The sequence below is a fragment of the Cervus elaphus genome, chromosome 4 (assembly GCF_910594005.1).
Source record: "Cervus elaphus chromosome 4, mCerEla1.1, whole genome shotgun sequence".
NCBI classification, from domain to species: Eukaryota; Metazoa; Chordata; class Mammalia; order Artiodactyla; family Cervidae; genus Cervus; species Cervus elaphus.
The window spans coordinates 3,818,370-3,839,910 of NC_057818.1; the positions used below are offsets into that span (position 1 = coordinate 3,818,370).

A 21,541-nucleotide genomic window follows, 5' to 3' on the forward strand; every position below is an offset into this window, starting at 1 on the left:
CTCTACCAGGGGTCCCGTGACCAACCACTGTCTTAAAAAAAAACAAAACTGAAGGGAAATTTGCATAACATAAAATTAACCAAGTTAGTGGCACCGAATACATCTACAATGTTCTGTAGCCACTAGCTCTCTCTAAATTCCAAAACATTTTTATCACTTCAAAATAAAACCCACACCCTCATTTTTCCGTTTCTCTTGGCATCCACCAGTCTGCATCTCTGGATTTATCCTTTTCTGACTAGTTCAGATAAATGGAATCATGCAATATGTGATCTTTTGTGACTGGCTTCTTTCACTTAAAATAGTGTGTTCAAGGTTTATCCGTCTGGTAGCCTGTATTAGTACTTCATTCCTTTTTCTAAAAAAAAATATTTGTTGGGCTGCACCAGTCTTAGCTGTGGCATGCAAGGTCTTTTAGTGGCAGCATGTGGGATGTAGTTCCCTGATTAGGGATCAAACCTGCGTCCCCTGCACTGGGAGAACAGAGCCTTAGCCGCTAGACCACCCCTAGTGGGAAGTCCACTTCATTCCTTTTAATGGTTGAATAATATTCCATTGCATGTGTACACTGCTATTTAAACACTGATGGACTTTTGGGTTGTTTCTAACTTTTGACTGTTGTGAATAATGCTGCTGTGAAATTTGTGTTTAAGAATTGTTTGAGAACTTGTTTTCATGTCTCTTCAATGCATTCCTAGGAGTTAAATTGTTGGGTCATATGGTAGTGGTACTCAACTTCGTGAGGAATCGCCTCACGATTTTCCACTGTGACCACACCACTTTACTTTCCCACCAGCAACGTACGAGGGCCCCAACGAGTCCCCGCCCGCATCAACCCTCATTACTGTCTGTTCTGTTGCTAACAGCCTCCCTAGTGGATGTGAAGTGGTGTTTCATTTTGGTTTCTATTTGGATTGCCTAATGGCCACTGGTGCTGAACATCTCATCACGTGCTTGTGGGCCGTTTGCACATCCTCTTTGGAGAACTGTCTATTCAAACCCTTTGCTCATTTAAAAAACCATTGACTTTTTGATAAGCTCCTTTTCTGTCACGACTTGCCAGAGCAGCTTCTGTGTTTCTGTTGGTTGCTACCAAGAACTCCAACTGATCTGCTTCTCCCAGCTTCCCGAGCCAAGGCCATACTTGTCCTTCCAACCAGCAGACTGACTCGACACTTGCACAAGCCGGCCACGCGGCATTCTGGACACGGTAGTACCTCCTGGTTTTGCACCTGCTGGGACTCACCCTCTCACCACCCTAGGAACAGGGAAGCCATGGGCCCATAACGGCCCAAGTTCAGGTAATCACAAGGAAAGAAGAGCTGCGGAGAAGCAGTGGTAAGAATAAAGGGGGAGGCGTGAACAGAAACCCAAAGCCGACAGAGGCAGAGGTGAGAGGGGCTAGAAGTCAAGGGTGCGAGTGAGGCCCCTAAGTCTGAGCGTTATTCAGGACCGAGGGTCTGAAAACCTCCGGAGGGTGGCCTGGGTCCTCTGGGTGAGCAGGGAGCAGGGCAGGTGGGAGGAGGCCGGTCTGCCCAGAACCATTCTGGGTTGTCTGAATCCCCCATTCGCAATGAGCATGTGCAAGTCTGGCTCATCCATAATTTAGTTTAATCCTTTGTAGGGTGCACCATGGGCGGTGAGGAGCCTCCATCTGCCCCAGAGGGTCCAGCCTGGGTGGACCGGAGTAGTCTCTTCTCCCTGCTGGTCTGGACTCCTGTTTCAGGGCCTGATTAAGCCCCATCTTCCCAATCAAAAGCAGGCCGGGGAGTGGGGGCACCCAGGCTCCCCTCCTCCTCCACCAGACTCTGTCGGCCTCGCTTGTACCCCACCCGACGTCCTGCAAGGTCTGAGACCTCTTTGGTTGTTGGGTCGCAGTCCTAGCCAGGCCCTGGTTCTACACAGGAGGCAGGCGGGCCAGCGGGGCTGTGCACCCAGGCGCTGGCTGGGGAGGGGCACGGCTGAATCTCAGGGCCCTGGGTCCCAGCGGGAGATGTGCTCGCGAGCTGGAAAAGAAGAGGAAGAACAAGGGCTGGTGACTGTCCTGGGATGGGACCCTGCCACACCAGGTCCAGAAGTGGCCTCCACGGGATCCCCAAGGAGCTCCAGATGCCCCAGCAGGGGCTGCGAGGCCGGGCGAAGCTTCATCTCCGCCCTCACAGTTCACGGCACTGGAAGGAATCAGGGCGCACCCAGCAGGGCCCCGTGTGACGGCTTTAGTGGCCAGAGGCAAGGGACCTTGAGAAATTCCTGGCCGGGTGTAGTTCTGGTCTGTGTGGACAGGGGCTGTCTCCCACTCTGGGCTCCAGGGGCCTGCAGGCCCAGGATCGGCAGGTTGCCTCGGGCCTGGTGTGCAAACACTGCAGGGCTGTTACCCAGACACCCCCTGAGACAGGGGGGCCTTGGGGCCTGGGGTGTGCAGACACGCAGGGCTGTCACCCCCACACCCCCAGGGACAGGGGGGCCTCAGGCCTGGTGTGCAGACACGCAGGGCTGTCACCCGCACACCCCCAGGGCCAGGGGCCAGGGCGGGGAGCCACGGGAAGGCAGCCTCACCAAACTGGCAGATGTAGCGGTTGCGGGTTTTGCAGCGCTGGTCATTCCAGTTGAAGGCGGCCGACGCCTGCAGCTCCACACAGTTGCCAAACCTGCGGGCCGAGGTGGTAAGTGCTCAGGTGGAGGAGGGAGGCGGGAGGCGGGGAGAGGCTCCAAGCCCCCTCCCAGGGGCCACCTGTGCCCGTCCGGGGCCTCCCGAGGCCCCACCCCACACTCACAGGGGCCTCTGGGAGTCAGACCCCCCTCCTGGTCTCCACACCTGCTCCTCCAGCCGCTCCAGCTCCTCCCTTCTCAGGGGGCGCCTCGCCTGCTGCCACGGCCCACTCCCAGGCCCCGTAGTGGTGGGGGTGGACAGGCTGCGTCCTTCCTCCCACCAGGCTGAGGCCGTCTAGGGGCGGGCCCAGGCCCGGCATGGCTGCCCTCAGGGAAGTCAAGGAGAGGTAGGGGCGCTCGGGAATCTCGGTGGGCACACAGCCTGACAGCCTCCACCCCTGCCCCGGGCACCCCTTGACCGCCTCCACCCGCCCCAGGCACCCCTGACCCCTTCCACCCCCACCCTGGGCACCCCTGACCTCCACCCCTGCCCCAGGCACCCTTGACCCCCTACACCCCCGCCCTGACCCCCTCCACCCCCCTGGGCACCCCTGACCCCCTCCACCCCCACCCTGGGCACCCCTGACCTCCTCCACCCCCCTGGGCACCCCTGACCCCCTCCACCCCCCTGGGCACCCCTGACCCCCTCCACCCCTGCCCCTCACACCCCCTGACCTCTGCTCCCGCCCTGGGCACCCCGTGACCGCTTCCTCCCCTGCCCCGGGCATCCCGGGGCTTTGAAGGCCGGGTGGTGCAGGGTGGCTAGTGGACAGATGAGTGTGCGGGCTGATGCTGGGGGTGGCCAGCAGAGGGCAGCATCAGCGTACTGACGTAGGCGGAGGGGACGCTGGGGGCAGGGCAGGGTAGGTAACAGAGAGATGGAGAGGCAGCCGAAGGGACGGTGGGGACGGTGGGGGGTCGTAGCCTTCTGGGGTCCCCGTCTTTTACGTGAGCCCCTGGGTCGGGGATGTGCCTCGTTTAGCACCGGGCCCACACCCAGCCGCACCTGCACCTCCGGCACGAGGACCCCAGGGAGGCCCAGGCCCTCAGGGCGCTCGGGCAGGCAGCAGGCGGGTGGGGGTCTGGTCGTGTCTGAGGGCTCAGCACGCAGGCCCCGGTGGGAAGGTGCGCAGCGGACGACTCACCCCTGGTTGTCCGGCTGCCCGAAGGCGAAGCTGGTGAAGGACTGCTGCTCCCCCGTGGTCCAGCGGAAGGAGTCCTTGGCAGTCTTGTAGGTGAGCCCTGGGCCACAGCAGCCAAGGTTGGCCCCGCACCCAAGGTCCCCAGACCCCGCCGGCTCCCTGGGCTGAGGGCCTGCCCGGAGCCTGCTGCCTGATGCCCAGTGGGCCCCCGGCCCTGAGACCCCTTCCCAGCACTTCCGGCTCCTTTCCGTCAGCTCTCTCCCCGGGGAGGGGACGCATCAGCCTGACTGCTGGCCGGGCTCCGGGTTACCACGGCCCAGATCCCTGGAGGAGCATGGGTGTCCCAGCCCGAGCACCCACACACACGCACACACACACACACACACACGCCCACGTCAGCCAGGCACTCACCGATCCAGAAGTTCCTGGTCTCAAAGTCACTGTCGGTCACCTCGTTGGCGGTCTCCAGGCGGCTCAGGAAGAAGGCCAGGATGTCCTGCACTTTCTGGCTCTCAATCTGGGCGAGCACCCCGCCCTTGCCCTGTAACCCCACTCTGGGTCACGCTGGCCCCAGAGCTCAGGCCAGCCCCTCCTGCCCCTCCCGCCGGCCCCCGTGGCCACGGACGTCAAAGCTACGTGCCGGCCAGGCTGTCCTCAGCCACCCATGCCCGCTGCAGCCTCCTGCCTTCCTCTCCCTGCCCACCTCTCCTCTGGCCTGGGAAGGGTTTCACCTGCTGTGTCTTAAATATATCGGGATTGCTTGCCAGCATTAGTAAGTTGAGAGGTTGAAGGAATGCATCTCTTAATCCAGGGTCCCTTTGTTAAGACCCCTGCTTGGGCCCAGGGGGCGGCCGCCGGGAAGGCAGGGACCAGCCGTTACCTGGCATTTCATCTTGGCGCCGTAGTAGGTGTCCGCCTCCGAGGACACCGTGAAGCAGTCTCCGTCAATCCTCAGATCGCAGGTGTGGAAGGGAAAGTGCACCTTGGCTGGTGGGAGGGGAGCCTGACTTTGTGCGGGACCTCAGAGCAGCCACCTCCCTGGCCTGCAGGGTGTAAGCTCAGGGTGCCCCTTCCCTGGCCACCTGCTCCAAATTGGAGCGGGGGGCTGGGGGGTCAGTGTATGCTGGCAGATGGGTAACAACCAGCTCTCTCTCAAAAAAGATAATCTGTGATTGCGACAGTGCTGTTTCTAGGGTGTAAAGACCCCACCCCCCACGGCCAAGTTCACTCAGGGAGTGGGCGGGGTGCACTCCATGGGCATCTGTGGGCTGGTCTGGGCGGGACCCAGCCCCTCACCGAGGGGTCCAGGGCGGGCCTGGCGGTCGGGGGCTGTGCGGCGGGACTCACTGGCGCACTGGGCTCCCCCGAAGCCGACGTCACAGACGCAGGAACACTCCTCTTCCCGGAACCGGCCATGCACGCACTGCACGCTGCACCGCACTGCCAGGATGGGGGGCGGGGGATGTGCACGGCTGCCAACCCCAGCAAGAACACCCGCCCGGGGCTTCTCTGTGCTCTTTGGCATCTTTGAGCTGGGGGGAGGAGCTGGGAAAGGAATCCAGCCGGGATCCGCAGCTGCCCTCTCTGCACCCTCCCAGAGCCTACGGGCCAGATCCGGCTTCACTGACAGTCGGTGCTCAGTGGATGCCTACTGGACGGGGACATGCTGTGCGCGGTCACTCACCGGATGCCCGGCCCGGCTCCAGGTGCCCTCACCTTGACAGTATCTGCCCGTGTAGCCGGGGGGGCAGTGGCAGTGGCAGGTGCTGACGTTGAGCTGGCCGTGGTTCCGGCAGCTCACGCGACACGGGTTCCTGGGGACCTCTGGTCAGGCGCAAAGGAAACGCTGAGCGGGCCTCCTCCGGGCAGGCCAGGCCGGGGCCTCCCCGGGTGCCGAGGGCCAGGGCTTCCAGGACAGCCCGCCACCCTCCTCTGCATCACCCGATCAGGCCGGCTGGTGGGCGCACTCACCGCAGAGCCCCCCTGCATGGTCCCAGGCTTTGAAGCAGCCCGAGACGCTGGCCGTGCAGAGCGAGCACCAGGCGCCCTTCTTGTAGGGGACGATGGTCTTCCCGTTGACCTCCCAGTTCCCTCTGCGAAAGCAAGCAGCGGAGGGCTGCACGGACCTGGCCTTGGCCGCGGCAGGGACAGGCCCTGCTGCCTGCCCGCCAGGCCCTGTCAGTCCCTCCCTGCCCCGCCAGGGAGTCAGGGAGCTGGGTGAGACAGGGAGATTTCCCAGGAGAGAAAAGATGACCTCCAAACGAACACTGGGCAGATTCCCTGAATGCAGGCTGGTGCTTCCAGGAAGGGGTGACTGAGCAGAAGTCATGTTCTGCATGGCCAGAATCCTGGGTGTTGCGCTCTCCCACCAGGGGTGCAGACCCAGGGGTAAAGGCCTGTGGGTGGGTGTGTGGGTGTCTCACCCTGGCTGAGAGCACCCCTGCCCTGCAGCCCAGCAGGAGACGGCAGGGCCCTGCCATGCAGGGGGCTTACCCGGGAGAGTAGGCGCAGACGAAGGCTTCCAGCTCTCCCTGGGCCCCAGAGCAGAGCTGCCGCCCACAGCCCAGCTGGCTCGAGGTGGCCCACACGAGCTGCAGGAGACACGTGGCTCAGACACCCCATCGCGGGCCCCCCTCCACTCGCAGTCTGGGACCTGCAGCCTGCAGGATGCTCCCCCGGGCAGGGCGCGCGCTTTTGCCCCAAACCAGGCGGATAAACAGTTTTGTCACCTCCCTGGGGACCCCAGGAGCAGAGCAGCTGTGCTGGGCAGGGCGCTAAGGATGGGTGGGAATAGTCTAGAAAGACCTCCTGGGTGGGCAGCTGAGGGTCCGCAGATACCTGAAGGGCGGGGAGACTGGATGGCTGGAGGAGAGGAGCAACAGGAAGACCTGGACATCAAGGGCCTTGGGATGGTTGCAAAAATGGCCCCAACGCTTCACGTCTCCTCTCCCCACAGCCCGTTCTTTACAAAATGTGGTTTTGCATCAAGAGGCGGAATCTCCCACACCTTGAAAATGGCTGGCCCTGCGGCTTGTGTTGCTCAACACAATGCCAGAGAAATGATGGTCTAGCTGTTTCAAACCTAGGTCTCAGGAGGCCCTGCAATTTCCACTCATTCTCTCATGCTCAGCCACCATATGAGCAAGCCTGCTGAAGGCTGAAAAACCCTAGAGGGCAGAGATGACTCCATTGAGGCCACTGTGGGCAGTCAGCTCCTACCCAACCCAGCAGCTGGTTGCGGTTGCAAAAGTGAGTGCCGCCAAGACCAGAGGAAACTCGCAACCGGGCCCAACCCAAACTGCCAACCTGCAAAATCACAGGATGCTAAATTTTGGGATAGTGTGTCAGGCAGCAAGAGCTAAGTGATACAGGTTTTTAATACTATTCAAAACTTAGGTTTAATGTATTAGAATCAGTGACCACTTGGAAATAACACAAATGGTCAATACCCAAGAATAGCCAAGCAAACTCCGGTAGCTACTAAAAATGACCAACATGAGGCCAGGAGATATGCCCATGTAATCATATATATGTCTCCAACAAGTAGAGAATGTGCATTCTTTTTAGGAGTGCATGGAATTTTGTAGACATTAATCCTTCACTAAACAGCAAAGTGAAAGTGAAAGTTGCTCAGTCCTGTCTGACTCTTTGTGACCTCATGGACTATACAGTCCATAGAATTCTCCAGGCCAGAATACTGCAGTGGATAGCCTTTCCCTTCTCCAGGGGATCTTCCCAACCCAGGAACTGAACCTAGGTCTCCCGCATTGCAGGTGGATTCTTTAGCAGCTAAGCCATGAGGGAAGCCCAAGAATACTGGAGTGGGTAGCCTATCTCTTCTCCAGCAGATCTCCTCAACCCGAGAATCAAACCAGGGTCTCCTGCATTGCAGGCAGATTCTTTACCAACTGAGCTCTCAGGGAAGCCTAATAGCTGCAAAGCAAGATTCAATGACTACCAGATAACCAATGTCTTACAGATCACATTCTATGAATTCAATGCAATAAAATCTAAAGGAAGTAATTTAGAAGTAAGTAAAGGAGAAAACCTGGCTTCCCTGGTGGCTCAGTGGTAAAGAATCTTCCTGCCAATGTTGAAGACTTGGGTTTGATCCCTGGGTCGGGACGATCCCCTGGAGAAGGCAAATGGCAACCCACTCCAGTATTCTTGCCTTGGAGATCCCATGGACAGAGGAACCTGGCAGGCCCCAGTCCATGGGGCTGCAAAAGAGTCAGACATGACTTAGCGACTAAACAACAAAGGAGAAAACCTAGTTAGGAAATTTAAGTATACACTTCAAAACCAAAGACGATATTATCATGGAGGGACTTCCCTGGTGGTCCAGTGGCTTGTCAATCAGAATAGGTGCTGGGCTGAAGCAGGATCCTAGAGACCCACTACTGTGACAAATACACCCGCTCTGATTCTAGATATAGGAGAAATCCTAGGTGTCCCAGGGAAGAGGTACTTTCTGGGAACGTGGGATAACAACTGATTACTAATACATAAGTATTTTAGTGTTTGATTAACTATTATAACAGTTGGTACATAGATGAATTACAGTCCTGCAAGTAGGAAGGCAGGGAAGAGTTAACATTTAAAAATATATATTAATGTTGGTATTGTGATTATTTTTTAGAAAGCTGTTTTTAGTTGTGGCATGTGGGATCTAGTTCCCTGACCAGGGATTGAACACGGGCCCCCTACATTAGTAGGGTATGGAATGAAAAAGTTATCTTTTAGACATATATGCTTATTTATGGATAAAATTATAAGTCTAAAATTTGCTTAAAAATAATATGGGAGGAAAGGGAAATAGGTAAGGTTATAGATGAAACAAAATGAGCTATGACAAGAATATACAATGGAGAAAAGACAGTCTATTCAATAAGTGGTGCTGGGAAACTGGACAACATATGTGAAAAAATAATATTAGAACATGACTTTAAAATCCTTAACAAACTTAGATCGGAAAGAAATGTCTGTAAAGGCTAATTATTAAGTTCATATGAAAAATCAGTAGAAAGAATCAAGAATACCCATGAAACTTTTGAACAATAATAATAATATTGGGATTTTCCTGTCAAAAAACTTTTTATGAAGCCATAATAATTAAAGCACATAATGTACAGAGTAATTTTTAAAAAAAGCAACAGAAAGAAGAGAGAACTCAGCAGATATGGGAGCTTGGTATATGACTGAGATGGCATTAGAGTCTGTGGGGGAAAGAGTCAATACTTAATACAGAAGTAAAAAAAAAAAAACAATAAAATGCAATTCTACATCACCTGATGGCTTAATGACTTCAATATGAAAAAAGGAAAACATTTAAACTTTGGAAGAAAAGAAAGAATATCTTCCTGATGTCAGAGTTGAATAGGATTTCTTAAACATAATACAACAAATGGATGAACCGTAATGAAAAACATGAGAAGTTTGATTACATTAATATTAAAATTCTCTGAAGGTTTCTTATAAAAAGTCACATAAACAAAGAGAAAATACAAGCCATATGTTAGAAAAAAGTATCTGCAACCAATATGACCAACAAAAGTATAAAGAATATAGAAAAGATGCTTATAAATTATTAAGGGAAAGATGAAATTAACCAGCAATGAAGCAGAACAGAAAAGAGGCTCAGTCACACAGGTAATCAGAGAAATGGACATTAAAAACAGAATGAGGTAGTGTCCCACAGCATCAAGTCGGCAAAAACTGAGGAGCTGACAGTACCGGGAAGTGAGAACTGGTTTGTGGACAGGAGTGGAGTAGGGGACACCACTTTGACAACAGGTAGCAAGGTTGTAGGTGCGTGCTCCCTCTGACCCAGCCACTCCCCTTCTAAGTGTATCCTAGGGTGGGAGTCCCGAGTCTCCAAGATCTAGTACCTGATGATATGAGGTGAAGCTGATGTAATAATAACAGACATAAAGCTCACAATAAATGTAATGCATTTGAATCATCTGGAAACCATCTCCCTCAACTCCAGTCTGGAAAAACTGTCTTTTACAAAACCTGTCTTTGATGCCAAAAAGGTTGGGGACTCTGGACCCACGTGTGCAAGAGGACCTGAGCTGGGATTTATGTATTGTGGTGTGACTTGGAAGAGTTTTAAAAAAAAAGTAACCCCAGATGCCCCAAAATTGTAGTTTATTCATAGTGAATCTCAATTGCTTGCTCAAATCAATGGAAGTAAATCTTACAAATGTGATCTGAAGTGATAAACACAAATGGCAAAAGGAAGTGTACATTTAGAGAGCACTTAGGTAGGATTTAGTAACACACAACCCACTTGCATAAGGAGAAAAGGCATCAAAACCCTTCCACGTGTAGCAAAGATATTCCAACATTCTTGGGGGAATTCCCTGTAGTCCAGCGGTTAGGACTGGGTACTTTCAGTGTGGGGGACAGGGTTCCATCCCTGGTCAGGGAATTGCTTGAGATTTTGCCTGTGTTTTTCAGGGCTGGACCTTGGTACCCAAACGACACCAGTTATAGAGAAGATACTAACGATTTTGTGGAGGGGAAAGAAAAAGGAAACATGCTTGGGGAAGGGGGTGATCCACCTGGACTCCTGGAGGTCAGGAAGTTTACCTCTGGGGAGGGACAGAGGTGAGTGGAAGAGGAGGGCTTTTGCTTAGCTTTACTTTTTTAAAGAGATGAAAAACATAGTTAACACTGTCTAAATCTAGGTAGTGGGTAAGAAAGTGCAAAGCCGCTCAGTTGTGTCCAACTCTGTGCGACCCCATCCAGTCCAGTATTCTGGCCTGAAGAATTCCATGAAGTGTAGAGTGAGTAAGGAGTCGGTTATTTGATTTAGTTTTGAAATATTTCAGGTTAAAAGCTGAAAAAAGGACAACCAGCGGGAGGAAAAGCGATCACCAGTTTTAGGACAAACTGTAGCCCCTCCGAGCAGCCCAGCAGGGCTGGGGCCCAGGGCTGGAAGCCCGGCCTCACCTGAGTGTAGCGGGCGCAGGTGGCGTTGGGGGCGCACTCGGCCGCCGAGTGTCTGTACTGCCGCCCCTCGGAGAACCACAGGCCCACCACGTGCACGAAGGCCGCGGAGCCCGCGGGCAGCAGCTGCGCGTTCCAGCCCACGTGCCGTGAGGCCCGGGGGACGGAGGCCGGGCTCGGGGCGGGGGCACCGCAGAGGGCCGCCCGGGCCTGGGCCTGCCGGGCCAGGCTGTCGCTCCAGTCCTGGGGGCGGGGGGCACACACGGCAACGTCAGTAGGGCCCCCCGGCCAGGCGCGACTGACCCGCCCCCACCGCAGCACGACCGGAGGCGCTGCTCCTACGAACAGAGCCCTGGAGCAGGGATCGCGCTTGGCGGCTCGAGCGCTCTGAGCTGCTTTCGCCCGCTTCCTCGGGGCCAGGGAAAGGCAGGCAGGGCCTGCAGGGGGCGCTCCAGGCTGTGGGAAAGACACCTGCCCATCTGGTCCCCCCACCCCAGAGCCCGGCTCGCCCAGCACTGAGAGCCTCGGGTGATGGCACCCTCAGGCCCTGCCCAGGACTCCACCACACTCAGGGACCGGGTGCTCCGGGGGGCGAGTGCTAGCCCAGGTGATGGGATGGGCCTCTGCTGTAATCTCCGTAATGTGAGCTCTGCCGTGCCCAAGGCTTCCGAGCTGGTTCTGTGCTAGGTGAACCTGGCCCTGGTCATTTTCAGAAAGGCTCCCTCTTGGCTTCCCTTCTGTGATGTAAAAAATTGTAGCAGCCGTGCTGCTGTGTCTTATTCCCTAATTCTGGTTTTGGACTGTGTAGGGACTCCAGCTGGAAACCAGACCCGAGAGGGTGTAAGAGGTCTCCAGGGCCTCCGCCCTTTGGTCTCAGCAGGCAGAGCTCTCTGGGGTGGACCCGATCTGCTCTTCCCAACCAGGCGTCCCTGCCCCCATCCACCAGCCCCCTCCTCTGAAACAGGGGCCTCAGCAACCAAGATGACATGTGTCACTCAATCGTCATGCCCTGGTCCAACCCCACTGCCTCATTCCAGCTGTGTGACCTCCAGCCGTCTCCTAATCGCCATGAGACTCAACATACTCTTCTGTAAAATGGAATAGTAAGGTGGGAGCTCCCTAGTGGCATAGTGGTTAGGGTTCTGGGTTTTCAGGGGGCCCCCGGTTCAGTCCCTGGTGGGAGAACTGAGATCCCACAAACCATTTGGAAGAGCCAAAAAAAAAAAAAAAAGGTGGGGGGGGGGGTGGGGGGATAATAAGGTCCCAGAGGATAAGATGGTGTGAGGACTGCATGTCTGCAGGGAGCCAAGTGCCGCACCTAGGGCCTGGCCCCGGCAGATGGTGGTTGTCATTTCACTGCTGATGGGGGCTGCACGGGGCCCCGCAGGGCCTCAGCCTCCCTTGGGGTGCCCAGGGCCAGAGCTGTGCGTGAGGCTGAGCCGTGGGGCTCCACTTGCGTTTTTAATGAGGTGCTCTTTTCTTAGGCTCAGGCACAAGGGCCGTGGGAAGTGCAGGGCCTGACCAGAAGCAGCCGCGCTCCGGCACTAGGGCTGCGCGGGGGAGACCGGAGCCAGGACCTGGGCCCCCAGGAGGGGCTGAGCACATGCAGAGGCGGGAAGGGGAGAGGCGACGCCCCCGCCCCGCCCCCACCTCCTGGGAAACTGACCCCGAGCGCTCAAGGTCGCCGCAGCCTCGGAGGAGTCCGTGGGAAGCAGCCTTGGGGAACCTGGCCGGCCCCACGCCGGTTCCCCCCTCGCTCCCTGGACCGTTACGTGGGCAGGGGCAGCCGGGGCCGTACTGGGGGCCCCCAGGGTGACACCTCCGACCCCGCAGCCCCGAGGGAGTGCTGGGAAACCCGGCATCCCCTCCCTGGCCCCGGTGAAGGGGCCCCTCCTAGTCGCCTGGATAGACTGCTGGAGAAGCGGGTTGGGCCGCACACAAGCCCCCCACCCCCGCCCAGCGGGCTGCCTCTCCCGCCCGGACGAGCCTCCCGTCCCGCTGGGACGCCTTTGTGACTCTCCGCGTTCCCGGAGGAGGGGACCCCACTCCATCCATGTCTTCTGGTCTCCAGGGCAACGGGAAGGGATGCAGGGAAAAGTCTGTCTTTTCGAGAGGAGACCAGGCACGGCCGGCCCGCCGTGGGCCAGGGGCGGCCGCCCCTCCCGCCCTGCCGGTGGAAGGCGCCTGGCGGCAGCGCGGCCTCCCAGCCCGTCACGGTCGCCCCTCCGCCCCGGGAGCCGGGAGGCTACGCACCATTCTCTGCATGTTGGCCGCAGGCGGGTGGACCTGGCTTCGCAGGCGGTTGTGCAGGGAGACGAGGAGGAAGCTCTCCTTCTTGCTCAGGACTGGGGTGGGATACAAGGTCAGGCCACCTGGGCTCGCCCCTGGGTCACCGCGGCGCGATGAGGGGGCAACTCTGCACTTACGGAGCAAAACCCGAGACGGGGCGGCGGAGGTGGGCACATGGCCAGGGGATGGGGAGACGGAGAGAGGCGGAGAAAGGAGGGGGACTGAGACAGATAGGTGTGGGTGTAAAGGAGGCTGAGAGCTGGGGTGGGATGACCGAGGGGATGCGGTCCCAGGCAGCCCCTCTGCCTGGGGCTCATCTCAGCCAGAGTCTCCCCTGCGGCTCGCAGGGCACCTCCTCCTCCCCCCGCCCCCCCCCCCCCCCCGCACCGGGCCCACGCCCCTTCCTTCTCCAGCCCCGGCTCCATCCTCCCCTACCCCTCTCAGGCCCCTGGACTGTTCCAGGGTGGCTCTTTCAACTGCCCTGGGCTCAGGCCTGGGAACTGGCTCCTGGAAGTCCCATGGGACCCTCAGAGCATCTCCACCTTTCCCTCACCCAAGGCCCCCTTACCTCCAGGCATTGGAACCCGCTGCTCCTGCAGCTGGACTGGTTGCACCCCTGCCCAAGTTGTGCCAAGGAGAGCCAGGAGCAAGGGCAGGAGGCCAGGCCAGTGGCCTCCAGGCCTGGGCAAGGGCTCCAGCCGCAGCATGGGCCTGGTGGTGGCTCTGGACTCAACCTGGCTCAGCAGTCCAGCTCGCTTCCCAGACTGGACGGAGCTATTCACGATCTCGAGGAGTCGCCCGGGGCTGGCAGACAAAGGGGAGGCTGGTGAATAATCGGTGTCCGGACAGCCCCCGTCGTCAGCGCTGGCATGGAAGGAGACAGACAGCTCCCATCCCAGGGCGCCCTCCCTCCCCCAGTCATGGGCCTGCCCGCCTGCCTGCCCGCCAACAGCCAGTCGACCAACCTACTGAGTGGTTCGCAGTGACCCCGTGGCCCCTGCTAATCATTGCAGGATTATTGGAGCCCTCGGAGACACTGCTGATTGGCCCGCAGACATTCCAGGGCTGCAGATTAACGAATAATAGCAATGCCCAGGCTGGAATGGTGTCCTCCAGGCTCATCAGCAGCTTCTCTTCCCAGCCCCTGGCCCAGGGAGGCTGGGGCCTCGAGCCCTGAGGGCGGGCAGGAACTGGGCAAGACCCCAGGGGAGTTCTTTCCTTTCTTGGGAAGCTCGTCCCAACCCCCAGCCATGAATTAAACATAAGCAGGTGGTAACTGCGCACCAGTCAGGTGCCACCAGTGGGTGGGGGCACCGGGGCGGTGGGTTTGTAGGGGAGTGGGTGGGGGCTGCTCCGCGGGTGCCTTAGGGCGGTCCATCTGAGCGGTGTGGGGGCTGAGCCCCAGCCCTGGTGCCCCCCACCCACGTGACTGCAGGCCTGGAGGGGGAAAGCAGAGGGGAGCACGTGATGCTCCTGGCTGGCTGCAGTCCTCTGGGAACAAGTCAGCCTCTGGGCCCACAGGCAGGAAATGAAAGTGCTCCTAGAAAATAAAAGTGTGTCTCACCGGCCACAGCCAAAAGCCCACATTCCCCTTGGGCAGACCAAAAGTTATTCAGCCATTCCCAGGGGACAGGCCTGCGAGCCAGGTGCTTCCTCCTTCTGAAATTTGTGTGACCCCTGAACCCTGGACCAGGCTAGGTGTCAATTCCTCGGAAGCTTTCCTGAGATACCAGTGGGCCTGGCTTTTGCCGCTGGGGGTGGAGGCGGGAACATGATGGAACGTGGATACCTTTGGGGGCGTGGAGACAGGGTCAGACACAGGGACCCCAAAGCCAGCCTGGGGTTGGGTGTCCCCCTAGATGTCTCAGAGCTTGGGGCGTTTCTTCTCCCTCAGACAGATGACCAGACAACCTCAAGGTTACCCTGTCTGGATCCCAGCAATGCTTAGTAAAACAGGGATCTTTTTCTATAGAGTTTACAAAGCAGCTTCAAATATGTGAGTTCACTTGGTTGTTGCAACAGCCCTGGGCAGGGAAGACGAGGTGCTCCGTCTGTAGTTGGGGAAGCTGGGGTCAGTGTGTCTCAGGGCCTGGCCCCAGGTCACCCAGCGAGCACAGGGTACCCACGGCTGATGGAGAGGCTCTGTCTTCACACTCCCAGACCCCGGTGCTGACCTGCCTTAGTTCCCATCTCAACCCTGTGAATTCAATTCCCACAGCCCTGCTCTGCTCTGGGTAACAAAAGACCCAATCCCTGCTTCTGGGCTTTGAAGATAAGCATGGCTAGTTTTCCTGTAATATAATGCAGGGCAGCAGCGCAGGTGGGAGGAAAATACATCTGGGGCCTGGAGGGGAGCGCCTTTTGAGCAGCCCTGGTCACTGTAAGAGGAGGCCAGGGCGAGCCCCGCTTGCAAGAGCCAGAAGGGGAGAAGCAGAGCAGAGTAAATGCCAGACCGGACGTCACAACTAGGTTCCGACCGAGGAGCCCTGTGCGACCCTGGGATCGTCACTGCCACCCCGGGTCTCAGGGGCCGGCGGTGTGAAGCAGGGTGACAGCCTCACTGGACTCCCTGCCTGGGGCATTGCACCTTGGTGTACGGAATATTTCCTCCTAGGTCCAGACCTTTTCCAGGAGCCTGCTGAGTGGCTGGGATGGGTTTTGAGAATGGGCATGCATTCCCCTTCTTGTAAAAAGTGTTCCCCAATAAGCAACCTCTATTCTTTTAAAAAATTAATTATTTATATATTTGCTTTTTTATTTAGGCTTCTCTGGGTCTTTGCTAATGTGTGCAGGCTTTAGTCGCGGTGAGCAGGGGCCACTCTCCAGTTGCAGTGCAAGGGCTTTGTTTGCAATGCCTCTTCTTGTTGCAGAGCATGGGCTCTAGGTGCCCAGGCTTCAGTAGCTGTGATGCACAGGCTTGATTACCCCACAGCATGTGGAACCTTCCTGGACCAGGGATCCAACCCATGCACCCTGCATTGGCCTGGGGATTCTTAACCCCTGGACCACCAGGGAAGTCTGAAATCTTTCTTCTGATTTCTATCACCATAGAAATCACTATTTATTCTATTGCCATTTATTATCACCATTCTATCATCATTTATTTGTAATGTGTACCATACTTATTCAGTCATATCCAACTCTCTGCAACCCCATGGACTGTTGCCCACTAGGGTCGTCTATCCATGGGATTTCCCAGGCAAGAGTAGTGGAGTGGGTTGCCATTTTCTGCTGCAGGGGATCGTCCCAACCCAGGGATCAAAGCTGCATCTCTTGCATCTCCTGCATTGGCAGACAGATTCTTTACCACTAGCGCCACCTGGGAAGCCCCCCAAAATTTCATGTAAATGGACTCAGAATATACATGCTTGAGGCCTGGACTCCTTTGCTCTGTGAAATGTCTGTGAGATTCATCTATGTATCTACTGTATCAGTAGATTGTTTTCACTGTTGCTTTAATTGATGACAGTGTTTCACTCTATTTTCATTCTACTATTGATCGATATTAGGTTGTTTTAAGCTTTTGTTTATTATGAATAAAGCTACTATACACATTGTATAGTTTAAAATTTTCATTTAATAAACACCTGTAAAAGAGAGAAAAGACAAAGTTGTCCAAAGCATGAAGGGAAGAGGGGACATCACCTCAACGGATCCTACAGAAATCAGAAAGGTCGTAAGAGAGCATTAAGAGCAACTTTATGTCAACAAAACAGACTAAGTACAATGGATAAATTTCTAGAAAGATAAATTACCAAAATTGAGTCAGGAAGAAATAGAAAATCTAAAAAAAATAATAGAAAATCTAAGTACATCCATCATAGCAAAAGAAATTGGATGGAAAAATCTTCCCACAAAGAAAAGCTTAAGTGCAAATAATTTTACTGGGGAATTCTATTAATATTTAAAGGAGAAATAATACCAATCATGTATAAACATTTCCAGAAAGCAGAAGAGGAAGATTTTCCAACTCAAGATAAATATTATCCTGCTACCAAAGCCGAAGACATCTCAAGAAAACTATAGATCAAGATCACTCATGAATACAAACACAAAAATCCTCAATGAAATATTATAAAAATCTAGCATTGTATAAAAGGATTAACATCATGACCAGGTAGGATTTATTGTAGGAATACAAGGTTGGTTTAAAATGGAAGTCAACTAATGTATTGTATTAACAGAAGGACTTCCCAGGTATCACAGAGGTAAAGAACCCACCTGCCAGTGTAGGAGTGAGAGATGCGGGTTTGCTCCCTGGGTCGGGAAGATCCCCTGCAGTAGGAAACGGCAGCCCACTCCAGTACTCTTGCCTGTGAAGTGCCATGGACAAAGGATCCTGGTGGGCCACAGCCCATGGGGTCGCAAAGAATCAGATGTTAGAAAGACTGAGCACGCACACCCTGTAATGACAAAACAAGGGATGAAACTAGATCCTTTCAAAGGCACAGAAAGAGCATTTGATAAAGTTCCAAACCCATGCTGTATGAAGATTCTCAACAGACTAGGAATAGAAAGGAAATTTCTTATCTTGATAAAGGGCCCCAGTTATGGGCTTATATGATTTGCACCCCCCCAAATTTATATCTTGAAATACTAATCCTGGTACTTCAAGATGTAACTGCATTTGGAGACAGAGTTTTTAAAGAGGTAAATAAAGTTAAAGGAGTCATTGGGTGGGTCCCAACTCAATGTGATGGGTGCTCTTATAAGAGGGGGAGGTTAGGATACACATACCCAGAGGGAAGACCCATGGAAGACATAGAAAATGGCCATCCGTAAGCCTAGGAGAGGTTTCCCTGGTGGCTCAGTGGCAAAGACTCCGCCTGCAGTGCAGGAGATGCAGGTTCAGTCCCTGGGTTGGGAAGATCCCCTGGAGAAGGAAATGGCAACCCACTCCAGGATTCTTGCCTGGAAAATCCCATGGAGGAGCGTGGTGGGCTGCGCTACATGGGGTCGCGAAAGGGTCAGACACGACTCAGCAACTGAACAACAACAAGCCCAGCAGAGGCCTCCAAATAAACCAGCCCTGTTGATGTCTTGATCTTGGCTTTCTAGCCTCAATGTAAAAGCCTCAATGAAAGCTCAATGTATCAGAAATACATTTCTGATGTTTAAGCCACTCAGTCTGTGGTACCTTGTTATGGCAACCTAGCAAATTCATACAGCCCCTATGAAAACACTACAGCTAACATTGTATTTGATGGTGAAAGACTAAATGTGTTCCCCAGTTGAGAGCAGAAATAAGGCAAGGATGTCTACTCTCACCACTTCCACTCAACACTATACTGCTGAATGTGCAATTAGTGCAAGAAAAACAAAGGTATAAGGAAGAGGTAAAATGGTCTGCAAATGATATGATGCCGTATGTAGAAAATCCTAGTCAATTTTTTTTTTAAAGCTTACTAGGACAAAGTTCTCAGGACACAAAATAAATATATAAAAATCAATTGTATTTGAATAAACTACAAATAATACAAAAATGAAGTTGACAAAATATTTCCATTCACAATAGCGTAAAAAGTATAGACCTAAATGCATAAGACTAAAAAACATTACTGAGAGAAATGAAAGATCTAAATAGATGGAGAGACACTTCACATTTATGGATTAAACAACTCAATATTGTTAAGATACCAGTTATTTCCAGATGCATCTACTGATTCAATGCAGTTCCTAGCAAAATCCCACAGCCTTTGTTTTTGTAAGGGACAGTGGCTTTATTTATTACTGTTTTTGGCTGCAGTGGGTCATGGCTGCTGTCCTCGGGCTTTCTGCATTGCGGCCCGTGGGGGCTGCTCTCTAGCTGTGGTGCGTGGGCTCCTCTCTGCGGCGGCTTCTCTTACTTTGGAGCGTGTGCTCTAGAGCACGTGGGCTTAGGAGTTGTGGCGCAGGCTCGCAGCTGTGTGATCCTCCTGGACCAGGGACCAAGCTCATGTCTCCTGCACTGGCAGGCAGATTCTTAATCAGTGGACCACCAGGGAAGTCCCTCTCTTTTTTTTTTCTTTTGAGTGAGAACTAGGTCCTAAAATGTATATGGAAAGGCAAAGGAATCAGAATAACCAAAACAAATCTGAAAAAGAAAAAAATGGGAGAACTAATACTACCGGATTTCAAAACTTGCTATGAAACTATAATAACCATAACTATGTGGTATGGAGAAAAGATAGGTCTACAGATCAAGGGAACAGAATAGATACCTTAGAAATAAAAAGCTAAACTTATGGTCAATTGATTTTTATTTTTTTAATTTAATTTTTTTTCAATTGATTTATTTTAAAAATTTGCTGGAGGGTAGCTGATTTACAATGTTGTGTTAGTTTCAGGCGTACAGCAGTTATTCGTTATCCATGCACATTCATTCTTTTTCAGGTTCTTTTATCATATAGGTTATTATAGAATATTGAGTTCCCTGTGCTGTCCCGTAGGTCCTTGTTGATTCTCTATCTTATATATAGTAGTGCGGGCTTCCCAGGTGGCTCCGTGGTAAAGAATGCACCTGCCAGTGTAGGAGACACAGAGGATGCCAGTTTGACCCCTGGGTAGGCAAGATTCTCTGGAGGAGGCAATGGCAACCCACTCTAGTATTCTTGTCTGGACAATCTCATGGACAGAGACGTCTGGTGGGCTACAGTCCCTGGGGTCGCAAAGAGTCAGACACGACTGAGGGACTGCGTGTATGCATGTATGTAGCTTAGGTATTTTGGTGCAAGATGCTTTTAACTTTGCAGTGCATTTGAAATCTCTCTCTTCTTTTAAATTTTTAGCTGCGCTGTGCTGGGTCTTCATGGCTGGGGCGTGGCCTTCTCAAGCTGCAGAGGATTTCTGTAGGTGCAGTGGCTTCTCGTGCTGCAGAGTACCTGCTCTAGAGTGTAGGGGTTCAGTAGTTGGGACCACAAGCTTAGTTGCTCCCCAGCCTTCCCGTCCCTGGGATCCAACCTGTGTCCCCTGTATGGGCAGGTGGAGTCTTAACCACTGGGCCCCCAGGGAAGTCCAAAGAACCTTCTTCAAGCTCTGGACTAGAATGTTTTGGGGCTTCCCAAGTGGCCCAGTAGTAAACAATCCACCTGCAATACAGGAGACACGGGTTCCATCCCTGGGTTGGGAAGATCCCCTGGAGAAGGAAAGGACAACCCGCTCCAGTCCTCTTGCCTGGAGAATCCCCTGGACAGAGAAGCCTGGTGAGCTACAGGGCAAGAGGTTGCAAAAGAGTGAGAGCTGACTTAGTAACTAATCAAGAGCGTCCTTGGGCGGCAGACCACCGGGATCGGTCTTGGCTACTGGCCTGGAGCGCGGGGCCGCCCTCCCACGCTCAGCGGAGGCTGCCGGCGGCGGGCCCCGCTGCACCTGCAGGAATCACCGGGGTCTGAGGGCTCTCCCGGGCAGAGTCCAGGGCGGCTCGGAAAGACCCGGCCCGCCATCTGCCTGCGTCTTGGCTAAGGCGGTGTCCCCCGATGGCGGTGGGGCCTCGCGAGACCCTACGCGGGAAGATAGGGCTGCAGAAGCCAGAAGGTTTACCAGAGGGTCTTGGGGAACGAGATGAGACAGGTCCTCTGCTCCAGAGAGGAGGGCCTGGCGGTCCAGTGGGTAGGACTTTGCACTCTCAGTGCAGGGGCCCTGGGTTCAGGGAACCAGATCCCAACAAGCTGCAACCAAAAGGTACTGCATGCGGCAATGAAGATGGAAATTCCCTGTGCTTCATTAAAACCCAGCACAGCCAATAACCCTGGTCTCCAGCACTGCACGTGGATTCTTCACTGTCTGAGTCACCAGGGAAGCCCAAGTAAAAGGGGTGGAGTCAGAGGTCAGGAGAGGACCTCATGGGTTCAGAACCGGGATATAACAGAGATGTGCGTGTTTAACAGGAAGTAGCCTGGCCCTAGGTAGGGCTGCCTGCTAGCTTAAGGCCATAGAGGAACAGGGTCATTTTTAAGGTTGACCGGATGGCAATGGTTCAGAAGCTAGGAGGACGCCGACCGTACCTCTTGACGGTGAGGCCCGTGGGACAGGGCTGGCCACGTGACTAATGATGCCCTCAGGAGAGCTGTGTTTCCATTGAGACAGCGGGTGGAGAGAGCAACAGTGACGGTGTCACCACCCAGGGTTCTTGGCCTCTTTACTCAATAGAAATTGAAAAGAAGCCAGACAAGAAATTCAGGCCAGGCTGCACCAGGAGAGAGTGAAAGCATGGAACAGGTTCCCTTTATTGGTGGCAATGCGGTTCCGTATATGAGATGAGGGTAGGAGTGGGTCCAGGGGTTGGGCTGGAGGAGGGGCTTAAGTGGTCTGCCCGCCTCTGTGGTGCTGGTGTGTGCAGGGGTAAGGGGGTTCCCTTTCCTCTACATCCTCTCTAGCATCTGGTGTTTGTAGATTTTTTGATCATGGCCATTCTGGCTTGTGTGACATTGTAGTTTTGTTTTGCATCTCTCTAATAATTAGTGATGTGCATCTTTTCATGTGCTTTTGGCCATCTGTCTGTCTGTCTTTGGAGAAATGTCTGTGTAAGC

General features: G+C 54.2%; 1 protein-coding gene across 1 annotated transcript; it reads right to left on the reverse strand.

Annotated features, from left to right (window-relative positions):
* Nucleotides 1–1,594: 1,594 nt before the first annotated feature.
* LOC122691491 (C-type lectin domain family 18 member A-like) lies at nucleotides 1,595–13,994 on the reverse strand. The gene is made up of 12 exons (XM_043898039.1): nucleotides 13,603–13,994; nucleotides 12,999–13,090; nucleotides 10,749–10,988; nucleotides 6,285–6,382; nucleotides 5,763–5,884; nucleotides 5,508–5,615; nucleotides 5,139–5,231; nucleotides 4,672–4,778; nucleotides 4,203–4,332; nucleotides 3,795–3,891; nucleotides 2,557–2,648; nucleotides 1,595–2,006 (listed from the first exon to the last, which is right to left on the reverse strand). The coding sequence occupies exons 1-12, from the start codon at nucleotides 13,739–13,741 to the stop codon at nucleotides 1,969–1,971; spliced, it is 1,356 nt and encodes a 451-aa protein (XP_043753974.1). The 5' UTR covers nucleotides 13,742–13,994; the 3' UTR covers nucleotides 1,595–1,968.
* Between the last annotated feature and the right edge of the window lie 7,547 nt (nucleotides 13,995–21,541).